The sequence below is a fragment of the Nicotiana tabacum genome, chromosome 1, assembly GCF_000715075.1.
Source record: "Nicotiana tabacum cultivar K326 chromosome 1, ASM71507v2, whole genome shotgun sequence".
Taxonomy (NCBI): domain Eukaryota; kingdom Viridiplantae; phylum Streptophyta; class Magnoliopsida; order Solanales; family Solanaceae; genus Nicotiana; species Nicotiana tabacum.
In genome coordinates this window covers 115597444-115615772 of record NC_134080.1, presented here as the reverse complement: position 1 = coordinate 115615772, position 18329 = coordinate 115597444, and the positions used below count along the sequence as shown (strand labels likewise).

At 35.8% G+C, this 18329-nt stretch overlaps 1 protein-coding gene and 1 long non-coding RNA gene across 2 annotated transcripts; one reads left to right on the top strand and one right to left on the bottom strand.

Annotated features, from left to right (window-relative positions):
• Positions 1-1167: 1167 nt before the first annotated feature.
• On the top strand, positions 1168-11120 carry LOC142163565 (ubiquitin-fold modifier 1-like). Its single transcript, XM_075220859.1, has 5 exons — positions 1168-1302; positions 2200-2315; positions 2404-2501; positions 3864-3896; positions 10783-11120. Exons 1-5 carry the CDS (start codon positions 1168-1170, stop codon positions 10860-10862), a joined length of 462 nt encoding a protein of 153 aa, XP_075076960.1. The 3' UTR covers positions 10863-11120.
• Positions 11121-14714: 3594 nt separating this feature from the next.
• LOC142181673 (uncharacterized) lies at positions 14715-17724 on the bottom strand. The gene is made up of 3 exons (XR_012710607.1): positions 17007-17724; positions 16184-16244; positions 14715-15294 (listed from the first exon to the last, which is right to left on the bottom strand). It is a non-coding gene; the product is annotated as an uncharacterized LOC142181673 (long non-coding RNA).
• Positions 17725-18329: the final 605 nt, after the last annotated feature.

The following is an 18329-nucleotide window of genomic DNA, read 5'->3' as shown; positions in this document are numbered from 1 at the left end:
AGATAAGAGGAGATGAAGAGGAAAATAGTTGCAAAACACCTATGGGTCAACTTCATCCCTCTTGCCTTATCTTTAAGAGGATGAGATCCAACAATATCGCTCTTAACGCCCTGAAGCCCAAAGTGAAAATACATTGTTCCTCACTCTCTCGATTTCGTGTTGATAACCTTTGAGTTTGGTGATCAACATATTGAAAACTTGTAGCATCGATTTTTTGAATTCGCTATAATCGTTAGACTGAGTAATTCCCACAAGTAGCTCAAAAGATGATATAAATCAAGTGAACATTCAGAAAGCAACCAAAAAAAAAAAATAGCTCCCTAAAACTGAATTATAATATGATCAGAATACCATTAAAGTTCACATTTAGCTCCAACCGAATGCTATATCACCAGGGTGAAATAACTTTGTTCTCCTTGAAAAAGAAACGGAGATTTTAAGAATAAATTTTTGTAAGCAATTTAGTATAAAACTAATAGTAAAAAGCACGTTTGTATAAATCCATTTTTATTAAATGTAGTTCTGGATGCTTGAGCTCTAAAATACAAAAATCAAACTTGCAAAAGTCTTCAATTAAAATGCTATAGGAATCTGCCAAAGTATTATTAACCAAAAAAAAAGGGGAAAAGGCAATTACCTTTAGTTTACTTCTTCATGGAGAAGCATCAGTTGTGGTAGTGTCGAAGTTCATTTCTCTATTATTTTTAGTTTTTACTCTATATCAAAGAAAAACAAAATTTGACATATTAGAGATTAGCTTGGCCTAATTGCTGATTACATTTTGTCATATTACAAAAAAATAAGAGAAAAGTTAGACATGCCAAAGATATGAATTATTACTTGCAATAATCATAATGAACTGCACTATGAGTCGAAACACAATTTTAAAGTTATGATTGTATTTCAAGATCAGTTTTAAGATATGCATCCGCGAGAGGAACTCTATTTAAAACATGTTTTGCATTATGTACTTATTCAAATATTATTTGGTGAATGAGTCAGGAATATTATCAAACATTTTGGGTGCATAGTCCACTTCAATGATTATCATTAAGACTACTCAATAAACACATGATTAAAAGAAAGAGGAAGAGAAAGTAGAGAACTTAACTAAAAAAATAGGTGCATCTTCGTTCATCTTCTGCTTTCTAATCCGAAGAGAAAAGAATGTCACACAAGCAGTTGTGCAGATCATCCATCCTCATCTTTCCTTGTTCGTCTCTTCTTTTTGGAACTGGATCTATAGATAAAGTTATACTTCCAGGAACAAGTAATAACAGAGCACAAATTAGGACACCTAATGTTACAACAACAATTTTGATACCTTCCAATTAGGTACGATCGATCAAGAAATTATTCAAAACAATTGAAAACTAACACCCAAGAAATTACTAACAAAAGAAGTTCAAGTTTTGCATATCATCAAACATTTTGGGTGCATAGTCCACTTCAATAGGTAGGTTTCAATTATCCCTTAATTGTTACAAGCTGAAAATTGAGTATAGGTAGGTTTCAATTATCCCTTAATTATTTACCATGCTGTCATGGTCACTTCTGATTGGCAGCTACAACACATTTTTTTTTTTTTTTTTTTGTTGGGCTAAAGAAAACATCTTCTGATAAAAGAAAAACTAATACTATTAGGACAAAGCCAAAGTTGGATTCTTCAAACGCAGAACAATTCCAATACAGTACAAGAAAGGATTTCCTCTTGTTTTCCGTTTGAATTCATGAGTTTTTAACCGATTTTCTTCTGTCTTTTCTATTTTCCGAAAACCCTAGATTCGCTATTGTTCAATTCTTCTCGGATCTTTATAGATTTGAGGTGATTCGAGTATTATTAAACGTTTTTCTTTAAAAATCTCCCGTTTCAAATAACTATTTTGATTTTAGTCGCTCTTTTCTAAATTAGGGTTTCTGAAAATCCTTTTCTTCAAAACGCTTTATGGTTTTAAGTATTTAGTCCCCTGTGTCTATGTGTTTTGATTGATTTTGTTGAGTTCTTCCTTAACCCTAACGAGCCTATGCTAAAACCCCCAATTTTTGACATTTTGTTTGGATTCTGCACTTGTCCGTATTATTTGATACAGGCCAATGTAGGCTTTGATTTACATGATTACTTTCTTTGTTTAATTAGAATATCTTGTGATTTTACCCTAGTATGCCTCCATTAGGATTTCAGATTCGATTTTACCCTAGTATACTTGGCTTAGTTGCTTGGTAGTGAGAAAAGATAGTGGAGGTGCTGCTGCTAGTGGAGGAAAAGTGTCGTTCAAAGTCACTCTTACGTCCGATCCCAAATTGCCATTCAAAGTGTATGTATTTCTCTTTTTTTTTTCTCCTCATAATTTAATGTATCATTTGTGTTTTCTTATGGATTTTCTCCTTTATTGTTGATATCAGTTTTAGCTTACCGGAGGCAGCCCCGTTCACGGCTGTTCTCAAATTTGCGGCGGAGGAATTCAAAGTGCCTCCCCAAACAAGCGCCATCATCACTAATGGTACCCTTCTCCCCTCTCCTTTTGCCTTCTGTTATGGTTTTCTATTTTTGTATTTTGTTTTTGATTAGTCTAGTCAGTTAGGATACACTGGTCTTGTCCGATACGCCCAGGTTTGGTTCCCGGAAATTAAGTAAATTGTGTATCTGTTGACCCTAATTGAGATTGAGGCGTATTTGATTGATCCATTGACTGATTAAATAAGAATTATAAAATTGATTTTATCTAGAACAAATCTTGAGTAACTTCAATAATAATAATATCACTATAGAAAGAAGTTAAAGTTTGTAGTAAGAAAGAGGAGACTAAAAGCCTAAGAAGTTGGATATGGGGCATAATTTTACCCCAGGCCCAGGAGCTACCTGATGAGGAGACGATAGCCCGTTCCCTCAACCAATGTTTGACATTCTAACACCTTTCCACGCATCCACGGACAACATAATATGCGAGTCCAACATCGGGTAAAACAAGATTAGGGATGGATGTGACTCTAATACTATCTAAATGATTCTTGGCCGTAATTCAACTCAATTAGTTGACAAGATGAGGATTGGTTAAAACCATATAAGGAAACAACTTCCCATTCTCTCAACCAATTTGGGAAATTCTAACAAAATGCAAACTTCAACTTTGAACCCAATAGCATGCTTGTGAAGAAATGAGGGGATTAGATGATTGTTTATAGCATCGGGTTTAGCAGTCTTAACTTTCTCAATTTGGATTTGGGGTATTAGGATTTTAGGTGGTCTTGGATGTGCTCTTTTGTCTCATGAATGGTGGGTTTTGTCTTGTGGGCTGACCTTTTTAGTAAATTTTGGGTTGCACTTCTCGGTGTTCTTTTAATTAAAGTTATTATCTACAAAAAGAAAATTCTCCTAAGAGTTATATAATTTTAAACAAACAAATTAATCAAGGTAAGTGACACTAGAGTGAACTATGTATTAAGTTGGTATGATGTAATCGTTATTGAGTTATTTTTCCTACTTATGAATAAAAATGATATGTAGTGCTCATCAGTTCCTCGTAGGTTAAAGTTGATTTTCCGTGAATCCTAAATTCTCGGGTGACATTTGGATTAAAATTCCGAAAGGGAAGTGATTGAAATATTTCCTGTTAAAAAAATTGATGTTTGAGATTGCCAATGTAAATCGGGTTTCCTATTTGGTACCAAGAAAACAATGTTTTTGCTTCCTTCTTCCCGATGTTTTGCTATTCTTCGCTCTTCCCTTTCAATGTACAAAGGGAAGTAGAAACACATGCTTATTATTTATTGCATGTAATAATTAGAAAAGCTTGGGCTTTTACTATAAGGTTGTGTTACATTTCCTTCTTTTTTTAATTTTTTTTCCTTTTGTCTTGTTGCAGATGGAGTGGGAATTAATCCTCAGCAAAGTGCAGGTAATGTCACACTTTACATGATTATTTTATAGTTACCTCATCTTTTTTTGTTGGTTGCTAATTGGTGGTTTATTTGTTTTCTGGACGATAAACAATATTTGGGAATGGATGTTTTAAAATATATATTCCTCGTGTTTGATAAAAATTTAGTGCATAGGGATTTTCGAGGCTTAGTGGCTTGTTTACCAAAAAATATGGTCTTCTTTGAGCTCCTTACGAGATGTAGAGATCTATAATCAGAATGTAACATGAAATATTGAGATGAAAAATTTTTGTTCAAAAATGCTCCCAGGCACATTACCCGAGATAACTCTCTTTCCTACTTCCTAGGACTGTAGATAGCTTTTTCCGGTGCAATAACTACCAGAACTCCTTTTCTTCATTCCCTTCTTTACTCATATTTTTCCCCTTAAGACATGGACAGCAACAGGATATATTACAACGCGGGATTCAAATCTTTTGATATCACAAAAATAGAACTAGATCAGAAGTATGGTTCGAATGGGTTGAACGCAGCAGGAAATTAATGAGGACAACAACTGTTAGCATTAAAGTGATGAAATGGGTGACAGATGTATTTAAGGTGGCCTCTAAGGAACACAACAGGGCAATAAAGAGATGGTCTATGAAAGATCACTACACAGAATATTATTGCAGCCTTAAATATAATGAATATGGTAGGTACATCAGTTTTATTGCAGTACAAGGGGATAACAAGTCAGTTATTATTACACCGAAAATCACAGTAAATGCTGGGTGGGGTGACATAGCCCAGAAGATCCTAAGACTCATAAATGTGCCTGAGAAGGAGAAGAAGGTCCAGATTGTAACTTCCCCCCGTCTGGAGTCATCTTTTAAGAAGCAATCAGAACCAACAGATGGTCATCAGAAGGGACAAAATCCTCTCCTATCAGAATCAGTAGGTCCAAAATCACAATACCTGGAGGTTCAGAGATAACAGATAAAGATGTCTTGAGTAGATGCTTAGTAGGCAAAGTTTTGATATCACCAAAGGAAACTCCACCTTTGAACGACATTAGAAAATGGGCATGCAACACTTGGAAGTCTTCCATCAGCATGAATGTACATGCGATGAATGACTCTCAATACCTCTTCGAATTCCCATCAAGGAAAGAAGCGGAGCATGTGTTCAATGGAGAGTGGCAATGGAAGAATGCAAAAATCAGCCCAGGTTGGTGGAACCCTACCATCGGCTACTGGCCGGAGGAGGTGAAGAGGGGCTGGGTGTGGATTAGGCTTTTGGGGTTGCCGGTTAATCTTTGGTCGTAAAAAGTGCTCAAAACCATAGGAGATCAGTGTGGGGGATGGATTGAAACGTAGGAGGAAACAATGCTCAAAAACCACCTCCGATGGGCTAGAATAAAAGTGATGGGGGATGGGAGTAAGGTTCCTAGGGAGATACTTCTAGAAAGTGATGGCTATTTGTTCAAAATTCCCATCTGGTGTGAGTTACCGGCGACGGTGCTGGCGGCGCTTTCGAAGGAAGAAGAAGATGAAGACAATAGTCTATTGGGTAATAGAGGAAGTCCATATCCTTCGGTTAATAGCGGAGACCTACTGGAAAAGGGGTTCAAATTGGTGGCTAATCTGGAAGGTCACGTGGGCTCATCGAAGGGAGGAGAGGGTTCTAAAATTAGGGCACATGTGCTAGTCACGTGTGACCAAATACCCATGCCAGCAATTGAAATTTTGGGCCCCAAACAATCTGTTAGTTTGGGCACAAGACAGGCATACCCTTCTCTTAAGTTATGTTGCAAAGGCCCAAACCAGTTAGCCCATTATGAAATAACTAACGACCCATTTCTTATAGAGATCCAAGCCATCTCAACTAAAAGAAAAGAAAACAGACGTGGAAATAGAGAAAGACTCTGTCGACAATCACGAAGGAATTGAAGAGGCAGAACCTTCGACCAAGGTAGCCAGTGCCAGTGCCATGGTTCTCATCAACGGAATGGAACAACCAGTGACAGCCGATCAAGACAATTCTGACATGCAGATTGGGGAGGGGAATTTCTTGGGGGATTGGGGCATAGAAGATGTTCTTCCTTTAAACTCTCTAATCAATGAAGAAGAGGAGGACCCAGAGTTTTAACGATCCAATTTGGGTGCATCAGAATATTATCAAATTGAGCAAAGAATTTGGGATGGAATTCGAAGGGTGTGAGAAGGAAGCTTTCCAATTATTTATGCAAATAGATGGCAAGAGGCGCAATACAATGGAGTCTTCATCATTAACAATGGAGGCAGCCACTCCAAAAAAGAAAGAAAGTAAAGAAGTAAGAAACTTAGACTTCGGGAGCAAATTCAAAAGTAATGGCACAAGGAGCAGGGGTTATATGGCCTTAGATAATAAATGATGATTAAAGTTGTTTCTTGGAATGTTAGGGGTCTAAATAGATATAGGAAGAGGGAGTTGATAAAAAATATGATGAGCAGCTGGAAGGCAGAAGTCTACTGTTTTCAAGAGACAAAAGTAGAAGGGGAAATTAGAGACATTGTCAGAGACTTGTGGGCGTATAGGTGGGTGAAATTTGCTCAACTACAAGCAAGTGGTACGAGGGGGGGGGGTATTCTAATTATGTAGGATAGTAGGGTATGGGAGCAGGAAATCAGTAGCGTGGGGATGTATTCCATTACAATCAAGTTCAGTGGTAAAACACAAGAGTTTGTATGGCATGTATCTAGTATTTATGCTCCCAACGATAAAAGGGAAAGAGAAGAAGTATGGTGGGAGGTGGGTACTGCGAGGGGCTTATTCACTGGGCCTTGGGTAGTGTGTGGGGATTTCAATACTGTTAGATACCCGTCAGAGAAGAAGAATTGCAGCAGATTCACCAGATCAATGGCAGATTTTTCTGAATTCATCAATGATGTGGGGCTAGTAGACTTGCAATTGTTGGGAGATAGTTTCACTTGGAAAAATGGGGTTGAACACATTATTGCTGCTAGATTGGATAGGTTTCTAGTATTTGAGGAATGGGATGTAGGGTTTAGGAACATCAAACAGTCTATACTTCACAGGGTCACATCAGATCACTCTCCTCTGTTGCTTCAAAGTGGGAACTGGGAACCAGCTAAATCCTATTTCAAATTCGAAAATTGGTGGTTATTGACGGAAGGCTTTAAAGAGAGCCAAATGCTGGTGGGAATCTTTCTCTTGCGAAGGTAGACCGGATTATGTTCGAGCTTTCAAATTGAAAGTCGTAAAGGAGAAACTCAAAGAATTGAGCAAATCAATACAAGGCAGTTTGAAGATGTAGAAACTGAATATACTTGGCCAATTAGCTGAACTGGAGGAAACCCAAGAATGGAGGATGCTGAATGATGAAGAGAAACACAAAAAATATGCCTTATTGATAGAGTTTGAGGAAAATGCTAGTAAGGAGGAGATAGCTTGTGGAGGCAAAGGTCCAGAGCTGTATGGTTGAAAGAAGGGGACATAAATACCAAATTCTTTCACAGAACTGCCAATGCACACAAAAGATACAACAACATTGATAACTTACAAGTGAACGGAGAAATTGTGGAGAATCCTAAAGATATCAAGAGGGAGATAGTTGCTTATTATCAAAATCTATATACAGAGACTAAGGAGTGGCGTCCACAATGCAACCTAAGGGACTGTCCCACCATCAATACAGAAGATAACCAGATGCTATTGAGTCCTTTTGACCCACAGGAAATTTGGGAGAGTGTAAAAGCATGTGCAGGGGATAAAGCCCCAGGTCCAGATGGATACACCATGGCTTTCTATACTCAATGCTGGGAAGTGATAGGCTCAGATGTTATTGCTGCTGTCCAAAACTTCCATGCAAATGGGACCTTTGAAAAGAGCTTCAATGCCACCTTGCTGGCTTTGATTCCAAAGAAGGTGGGAGCTAAAGAACTGAAAGACTTCAGGCCCATTAGCCTGATATGAAGTTTCTACAAAATAATTTCAAAGATCATGGCAGAAAGAATCAAAAAAGTCATTGGCAAATTGGTGGACACTCAACAGATAGCCTTTATCAAAGGTAGGAAAATCATGGATGCTATCCTAATTGCAAACGAGTGTGTTGATGTTAGAATGAAGAGCAAAGAACCTGGCATTCTGTGTAAGCTAGACATAGAAAAAGCTTATGACCATCTGAATTGGGAATTCTTGCTGGAGTATTAATAAAGATGGGCTTTGATGAGAGATGGATCAGGTGGATTAATTTTTGCATCAGCACTATTAAATTCTCAATTTTGATAAATGGTTCTCCGGCTGGTTTTTTCTCTTCACAGAGAGGTCTGAGGCAGGGGGATCCTATATCCCCTTTTTTATTTATTCTAGCAATGGAAGGTTTAAACATCCTGTTTAAATCTACCAAAGCTAACAACAGGATCAGGGGTTTCAGGGTAAATTATAGAGATCCAGTGTCTGTGGAGGTTACACATCTGCAATATGCAGATGATACTTTGGTGTTTTGTGATACTGATAGAGACCAGGTGCTTATTTTGAGAGTGATATTCATCTTTTTTGAAGCTATTTCTGGATTACGCATTAACTGGAATAAGAGCTTCATCTATCCAATTAATGAAGTAATGGATATTCATAGCTTGGTGAATATTCTAGGAGGAAGAGTAGGAACCTTGCCAACAGTCTATCTTGGAATGCCTCTTGGAGCAAAAAGCAAATCTAAAGGGATCTGGAATGATGTAGTTGAGAAGTGTGAAAAGAAATTAATTCCTATGCTTGGAATTACACTAGTTAATAATATTTATCCCTGGGAGGAAGACTTACACTAGTTAATAATGTATTGGATGCTATGCCAACTTATATGATGTCACTATTTCCTATGCTTGCAAGTGTAGCAAAAAGACTTGATGCCCTGAGAAGAAATTTCATATGGCAAGGTGCCAGTGAGGAGCGAAATCCATCTGGTCAGATGGGATGTCCTTACAACAAGCAAGAAGGAAGGAGGGATGGGGGTTAGGAATCTGAAAAAACAAAACCATGCTCTGCTGATGAAGTGGCTATGGAGGTTTGCCACAACAGAACATTCCTTGTGGAAAAATGTAATTGAGGTAAGGTATGGGAAGGAAGACAGCTGGACAACCAAATCTATGAATAGCCCTTATGGGGTTAGCCTGTAGAGGTCCATCAGGAATCTATGGCCAAAATTCAGCAATAGGTCCAGCTTCAAAGTGGGCAATGGTATGAAAACTTCTTTTTGGGAAGACAAATGGCTTGGACAGAGAACCTTGAAGCAGCTATTTCCAGACATTTACATTCTGAACCAACAGCAAGTCTCACTTGTTGGAGAACTGTGGACAGGTCAAGGGTGGAATCTTACGTTCAGAAGACTCCTAAAAGACTGGGAAATACAAAGGCTGATAGATTTTTATAGCATCTTAAAACAATTCAAAGGGACTTCCAGCTTTGAGGATAAGGTGTTCTGGCAATGCCAAATCTGCTTATAAAGAGTTTAACCAATCTAATAATCAAATTGGATGTTGGCCGTGGAAGATGATCGGAAAAGTAAAAATTCCATACAAAGTGGCATGTTTCACTTGGCTATTAGCAAGAGAAGCAGTTCTGACACAAGATAATCTACTCAAGAGAGGATATCAACTGGGGTCCAGGTGTCACTTATGCGAAGCTCAGGAGGAGACAGTCAACCATCTCTTTTTACACTGCAGAGTTACGGATCAACTATGGAAGATATTCATCAACCTGAGGGGGATCCAGTGTCTTATGCTAGGGAGAATCAAAGAAGTTCTAACTAGTTGGAAAAGAGATGGGGATCATTCCCGTCAGAAGGAGAGATGGAAGATTGTCCCGGCTTGCATATGGTGGACAATATGGAAAGAAAGGAATCAAAGATGTTTCGAGGACAATCATAGTTCAATACAAACGTTGAAGATGAGCTGTTTAATGCTTTTTTATTTTTGGTGTAACCAGGAGTATCTAGAAGAGGGTGAATGTATTTTTGATGTTTTAGACCAATTGTGAGTCTTACTGATGTAGTTATCCCCTCTGGTACTTTCATTGTAATTACTGGATGGTTACAATGATTTAGTGTAACCAATTTTATACTTAATACAAATATGTTACCTTTTCAAAAATAATCAGAATGTCATGGTTTGAACCTCCACCGGAAATTTTCTCAAGTGAGGAAAATCAAATTTAGGATACTCCATACAGCGGTTAAGGGCACTTTCAATAGAGTTATTTGGAAAAATCCAAGTGTACCAATGAAGACTAGAGATTGGATTACAACAACAAACCTAGTGGGATCCCACAAGTGGGGTCTGGGGAGGGTAATGTGTACACATACCTCACTCCGATCTTGGGGAGGTAGAGAGATTGTTTTCGAAAGACCCTCGACTCGACCCTCGACTCGAAAGGAAGAATAGAAATAGAGATTGGATTAAGCTATCTTATAAGTTTATGGATGAAGTAAGAAAGCATGCAAATCTATAACACAAGCTTCTCCTTTTTGTTCTTTCTGCCTATAGAATAGATTAGAAATGCAGAATTAAAAAGCTGATAAGTGGAGAAAGAGTTGTTGCATGGAGCTCAAGGTACCATTTTTTCATAGGAATATTGAGAAAAGGAAACTTTGCTAGTTAGTGGAAGAATAAGATTGTTGGGAGTCTCTCTTCATCTTTTCTTTTGTTTAGAGCAATCTGAGACTGCTAAAGATAGTGTTTGAACTTTTTGGTGGAGAGTTGGTTCTTGTCTTTTCCTTGTGGATTGATCTGACTTTTTAGCAACAATTGGCGGCGATTGTTTATTCTTTTACCCTGACATGATTAAATATCTTATCCTTCAGTGCTGAACCTCTATTTTCCTAGATTATCTGGTTTTGGATTTATATGAACTCAAATGTTATTTCAGGTAACGTCTTTCTTAAACATGGATCTGAACTGCGCCTAATTCCTCGCGATAGGGTTGGTGCTTCGTGGATCTCATTCTGAATGTTTAGCTTTATATTTCATCTTACGTAGGAGGTGGGGATATCATTTCCCAAATGATTAGCACATATCTTTAGATGTTCTCATCATTTGATGTTGTAATACTAAGTACAGTTGAATATCAGATTGAAATGAACAATATTTATAAAAAGAATGAATAATGGGTTTTGCTGAGAGACTGATATCTAACTTGAGGATTCAATTTGCCATGTCAAAATTCTAATTGGAGTAATCAATAAGATGGTGACACTGTTGCTTCTATTTCTATCCCTTCTGTTGTGGCTAAAAGAATTGGTCTAGTTTCTGAGATCTTGGCAGGTTTCTAAGTGGATATATATTTTCAAACTTCTCTTCTGCTGCTGTTCGGTTTCTGGATGGTTGGTAAAGATATGGTCCCTTGTTTGGGAAGTAGGGGAAGGGAAATTAGAGGAGATATAAGGAGAGATGACAGGTTTTCTAATTCTTATTTGGTTGTAGATTTCAGTTAGTAGACTTTGTTTAGGTTCTAACTGAAGGAAATCATTCCCTTTTTTTTGTATTTTATAACCTTTTTTTCTCACAGATAAATCGAGGGACTAGAAAATGTCACCAATTTCTTTCCTTCTCCTGCTTCCGTACACAGGGTGAGGTAAGAAAGGTGTTTGCTTGGCTAACTAATTTTATTGTAGTTTTAAGTTATAAAACTAGTTTTGAAGCTAGTTACTAACATAACGTAGATTAAACAATGCCAAAGCATTAAAACAAATTATCCTAAAAATAGTCATTGTACGACTTAAAAATTATACATCATTCTTATCAAAAGAAAAATAAGCCTAACGTCCTTTGATTTCCCCATTAAGAAAAAAAGAGGAAGTGTCATAGAGTATTAAATCGAAGTTAGTGTCCAAAATAATACTCCCTCGGTCTGTATTAGTTGTCACGGTTATTAAATATATGTGGTCCAAAATAGTTGCCATTTTAGAAAATCAAGGTATAATTTATCATTTTCCCCTATTTTGCCCTTAGTTTTTATTGGTCTTGAAAATGAAAAATATTGATTACATCGCATAGAAAATCTAAATTGAAAGAGTACAAACACGTAATGTTATGATTGTTCAGATTGGCTAAACCTTAGTCTTTTAAGCATTTAGTCAAGTACATTACTAATGCATTTAATTGCTTTGGATCTTAACTAACTGTATCGTTCAATCTCTTATAAAACCTGATCTTAAAACAAATTCCATTATTTTGAAATATACTTATAAAAAATATGGAGATAGAACTAAAAGAAAGCAGTAAAGTTGGGCTACCTCCCAACAAGCGCCTGATTTAACGTCGCGGCATGACTTGAACCACTTTCTGCCTCCACCTCGAATTTATGAATTGTACCCCTAACATGTCATCCAGTCAGTGGCTATGCAATGCCTTTTTGGTGGGGATACAAAAATAAATAGGCCAAGTAACAAATTTTTCACTCTATACTTCTCGGCCTTTATATGAGTAATGTAATTTTTTCTCTCTGGCACGGCAAATCCAAGAATGTAAGTAGCTTGTTCCTCTTCCATTGACTCCTCCAAAGGTTTAGATGACTCGATTTCCATGTCATCATCCAAACACAATGTCGAAAAATACTTAGAATGAGGACTAACACGCCCCAACTCTAGAATTATATCATTATTTATATCCTCATATGTGCACACACTAGATTATTCAAATATAATATTATCTACTTCCTCACATGACTCTAGAACACTCTTCTCAACATGGACATCCTCAATAAAAATATGGTCTAATGCTTGGTATTCTCATTTTAGCTCCTCTATTTGGTCTAGAAGATTTTTTTCCAGTTTCACACAACTCATCATTAAATTGTTGGGCGTTGAACGCATCAACCTTTGTACTCAAATCTGCATCCAAGTTGTGCAAAGCCAAGCCAAATTTGTCAGATCAACTCTCTCCTTCGGCCAATCATTCACCAATTTTGTTAGAAGATAACGATGTTCCTCATATTCCCTTAATCGTGAATATTCTTCCCAATACCAACCCTTGCTCCTATATTCAAATTCAGACCTCCCAGAATTCAGGTCATGATAAGCCCAAAAAGACGGGCCATAAAAGTCTTCCGTCAACCAAGCGTCTTCATCAATAACCTTACCTCCGGGTATTTCATCCCCAGATGTCATGTTGAGAGAATTATGAACACACTAAGAGAAAAGTCAAATAGTTATAAAAATTAAAAATATTTACAAAACACTACTGTAAAGATAAAATAAAAGTCTAGTCTAGAAAAATAGCTAATTTTAAGTCCACGACAACGGTGCCAAAAACTTATTGCGGTCAAACGCACACGCAAGTATACGCGGTCGTCAAGTAATAAAGTGACTAAAAGTCGGATGTCGAACCCACGAGGACTTGTGATTAACTATTAACTAAATTAGACTATCCTAACTATCTAAAAGAGAATTAAAACTAGAAGAATTTGATTCTAAACTAATTAAAATAAAGAAAAACTAATATCAACTTTGAATAAAGGAAGAGCAGATTTTTATGTTATTAATGTTATGAAAACGATCTAGGGTTATGGGCTATCTAACAATCGTATTGTATTCTTCAATTGAATTGACTAATTAATTTATCGGGTTTATTGGTTGATAGAGTTAATATTGCTCATAAGAATCTGTCGAGTTCTTACTCGCCTATTCAAGCTAACCCGATGCCTATATGTCTATGGAATTAGAACTAACAAGAACGCAATTATAATTTCTGTAAATCAACCAAGCGAGGCAATTAGGTATATGCCTATCCTAACCGCGAATCCGTTCCCCGATGCCCAAGTTCAAGAACTTGCTCTACTCAATCCTGTATGCAATCTAGAATTTTCACTTTCGAGTTCAACTTTAGATTCGTAGATAGTATTTAATTGGTGATCAAGCAATCAAATAATTAAGCGCAAGATTGAATAAATAAACCAATATGATAAATCAAGAAATCAAAATCAATATTCGAATAACAATAGTCATGAAAGAACAACAACCCTAGAACGTGAAGTTTAGCTCCACATAAACATGGTAGTCAAACAACAAATCATACAAAGAAACATAAAAATTGCTAAGTTTGGTGGAAGAAAAAATGAAACCCGATGAATTTCGGCCTCCATGGCGGCTCTGTGCTCTCCCTTGGTCTAAAATTCCCTCTAAAAAACGTTCTCCCTTTTTTCAAAATAGGTTTAGGTTGGCTTTTAAATGAGTGAGAGGTGTCTTAGGGTCGAAATAACCGAGTCCCAGTCGAAATAGGACATATTCACGTCTCGAGCGTCCAGGGCAGCATGGGGCGCTGGCCCTGGCATTCAAAAATTTCAGCTGCTATAAACTGCGCCACAGCCAACGGCCTACGCTAACTGTGGCCCTCAAATTTTACTTTTTGCCTTTTTGTCCCGATTTTGCTCCAATTCGCATCATTTCGTCCTAAATTGCATCCGAATGATTCTTACACATAGAAGTACCACACTTTAGCACAAATCATCATATTAAAGATCTCAGATCTACGAGACATGAGCAAAATGTGAGGCACTATACATCAAAATATGCATACATTAAGCCGATTATCAATAGCTAGGCCATCTTTTTCTCCTATAACCGAAAAAATCACACATCATTTGTTTTGAGTTAAAAACCTGGCATGCCATAGCATTTCTTTTGCTTTTGCCTTTTGGCTACTCCGACAAGCTTGAATTAAACTACTAAAAACTAAAACCATCTTTATGAATATGTCTTTCAATTTCTTAACAGCAATAATTAGCTGCATGCACCTTAAATAACTATGGCACAAGTAAAAAGAATAAAAAGAGAACACAAATAAAAATGATGATAGATAATAAATACTTTTAGATCTTCTTGTTGCATGATTATCACATCAAAGAAAAAGGGTTGGTGAAACCTATAAATGTTCAGCATTTCTCAGCCTAGTTACATTGTCTATGCATTTTCACCTGAGAAAACTTGGTTACTCCTACATGTTAGGATCAATCTTACTGAAGAAATCTCTACTAAGAGGATTCAACTCATCAATCTGTTCAAGACAATATCTTCACCTACGCTGAAATACTGTGTATAAACTGCAAATCTATCTTCATACATATTTTCTCCATGCGACTGTGTCTTAAGAACGCTTCCCAGAGAAGTTAGAAAGAAAAGCGATGCACCATATCTGAGTGCCACCAGATTCATAGGACCATATCTTCAAATTATCTTCATACATATTTTCTCGATTACAGAAAAGTAAATTAAAAGCAATATTCTCAAAGGACAATAAAAAGAAGGCGAAAATACTAAAATATATTAAAATCATAATCGAAATTAATGATAAATTTTATGTAAGTAATTTTTACCTTAATAATATCTGAAATAACGGATCTCAGCATGTAAATGCATTTGTCGTTGATCTTCTTCCTGCAACACTGTTATTTCTGAAATTAAGGTTATTTTTTAATCAACTCATAGACATAGATTATGATCACTCAGACCAACAATCTCATACACAAGAACAAAAATAAATATCAGCAATTTAAACAAATATGGCGTCCACACAACTCACTTAGACTGACACAAAGAAAGTACAATAGGAGATCTCATCTCCAATAACCAAAATATACTAACAGCAAGTATATATTTTCTTATAGGGATAAAAAGATACAGATACACCATATGCAATATTCAATTTGATAGAAGATTGAAAGAGAAATTCTCCACTTGGAAAGCTACAGAGAACCCAAGTTTCCCTAAGTTTCAAGTAATTATGAACCAGATGAATTGCGTGAATGATTGGTTTTGAGGAGGAAGAGAGGCATACTAATTGGCACCATTATATTCAATGTTGTAAACTTTTCGTTATCTAGGAAGGCAATTGTTCAAATTGCTATAGTTATTTTTATTAACTTTTTGGAACTGTTTCAGTTTTTATTAATTGTTTGCACCCGTTTCAATCTTTTTGGAAGAACATTAATTTTTCTTTATCAAATCAATGAACATAAATAAATAGAAAAAATTAGGGATAAAAGCAAAAATACAGGAAAAAGATAAATAACAATCCTCATTTTTGGAAGATGCCACATCAGATCTACTATGCCCAGATTTATTATATATATATATATATATATATATGTATATATATAATGGTTGATCTTTACTTCATATTTTTTTTCAAAGTTATCTAACAATGAGTTTATTGGTTGATCTTTAATATATAATCAACCTTACATCTCTTCAGTTGTTGGCTGATTAAATGTTGTTCGTTGTTGAAGTATGGACTCAATGTACAAATTATAAGAAAATGGATGAAATATTTACCAGGGTATAGAAATATTCTATCAATTGATTAGGCTTCAACTGATCTTTGTAAGCAATAGTCCTGCATTAAGCATATAAAATTTCAAAATTAGCCACAACACTACAACAAAGAGTGATGTATTCTTAGTCAGAAAGAAACCTTGAATAAAGTATTGTATCAAGGCAAGTATAATTTCAATACGAAGAGATAAGAGGAGATGAAGAGGAAAATAGTTGCAAAACACCTATGGGTCAACTTCATCCCTCTTGCCTTATCTTTAAGAGGATGAGATCCAACAATATCGCTCTTAACGCCCTGAAGCCCAAAGTGAAAATACATTGTTCCTCACTCTCTCGATTTCGTGTTGATAACCTTTGAGTTTGGTGATCAACATATTGAAAACTTGTAGCATCGATTTTTTGAATTCGCTATAATCGTTAGACTGAGTAATTCCCACAAGTAGCTCAAAAGATGATATAAATCAAGTGAACATTCAGAAAGCAACCAAAAAAAAAAAAATAGCTCCCTAAAACTGAATTATAATATGATCAGAATACCATTAAAGTTCACATTTAGCTCCAACCGAATGCTATATCACCAGGGTGAAATAACTTTGTTCTCCTTGAAAAAGAAACGGAGATTTTAAGAATAAATTTTTGTAAGCAATTTAGTATAAAACTAATAGTAAAAAGCACGTTTGTATAAATCCATTTTTATTAAATGTAGTTCTGGATGCTTGAGCTCTAAAATACAAAAATCAAACTTGCAAAAGTCTTCAATTAAAATGCTATAGGAATCTGCCAAAGTATTATTAACCAAAAAAAAAGGGGAAAAGGCAATTACCTTTAGTTTACTTCTTCATGGAGAAGCATCAGTTGTGGTAGTGTCGAAGTTCATTTCTCTATTATTTTTAGTTTTTACTCTATATCAAAGAAAAACAAAATTTGACATATTAGAGATTAGCTTGGCCTAATTGCTGATTACATTTTGTCATATTACAAAAAAATAAGAGAAAAGTTAGACATGCCAAAGATATGAATTATTACTTGCAATAATCATAATGAACTGCACTATGAGTCGAAACACAATTTTAAAGTTATGATTGTATTTCAAGATCAGTTTTAAGATATGCATCCGCGAGAGGAACTCTATTTAAAACATGTTTTGCATTATGTACTTATTCAAATATTATTTGGTGAATGAGTCAGGAATATTATCAAACATTTTGGGTGCATAGTCCACTTCAATGATTATCATTAAGACTACTCAATAAACACATGATTAAAAGAAAGAGGAAGAGAAAGTAGAGAACTTAACTAAAAAAATAGGTGCATCTTCGTTCATCTTCTGCTTTCTAATCCGAAGAGAAAAGAATGTCACACAAGCAGTTGTGCAGATCATCCATCCTCATCTTTCCTTGTTCGTCTCTTCTTTTTGGAACTGGATCTATAGATAAAGTTATACTTCCAGGAACAAGTAATAACAGAGCACAAATTAGGACACCTAATGTTACAACAACAATTTTGATACCTTCCAATTAGGTACGATCAATCAAGAAATTATTCAAAACAATTGAAAACTAACACCCAAGAAATTACTAACAAAAGAAGTTCAAGTTTTGCATATCATCAAACATTTTGGGTGCATAGTCCACTTCAATAGGAATTTAAAAATTACCAACAGAAGAAGTTCGAGTTTGGCATGTAAAGCAAACTACTTTGAGAATTTAGAAAAAAAAATGAAGTGCTCCACAAATCGGAAATTCCATTATACTTTGAAATCTACATTGGTAGAATGGGTTAGAATTCTATAAAAAGTTTTGGAAATGTTACAACTGCAAAAATAACTGCACAGCCGATACATAATGGATAAATGGTTCCGATATCGAGTCCACCTTCCTAGAGATTCTCCCTAAAATTTCCTGACGGTTCCACCGGCTTTGTACAGTTTTTTTTACCACATCTCCGCCACAATGCACAAGAAAGACTATATCTATATATTATTAATTAATTAAATTAAATATTTAATTTAATTATTTTAAATAAAATGTGCTCTATGAAGACCAATAATTAAAAACTAATTGGTAAGTTTTATTATTGCGTAAACAGTATATCCACTTACTAAAAAATGTGATTTTTAAGTTGCAAGCGGTTAGGACACCACTAC

What these genes read in the sequence shown, in the direction of transcription:
- LOC142163565 (XM_075220859.1), top strand. Translation starts at nt 1,168, where the DNA reads ATGTCACACAAGCAGTTGTGCAGATCATCCATCCTCATCTTTCCTTGT. An exon ending in CACAAATTAGGACACCTAAT is followed by an intron (nt 1,303 to 2,199) that starts GTTACAACAACA and finishes ATTTTACCCTAG; the next exon opens with TATACTTGGCTTAGTTGCTT. An exon ending in TAATCCTCAGCAAAGTGCAG is followed by an intron (nt 3,897 to 10,782) that starts GTAATGTCACAC and finishes ATGTTATTTCAG; the next exon opens with GTAACGTCTTTCTTAAACAT.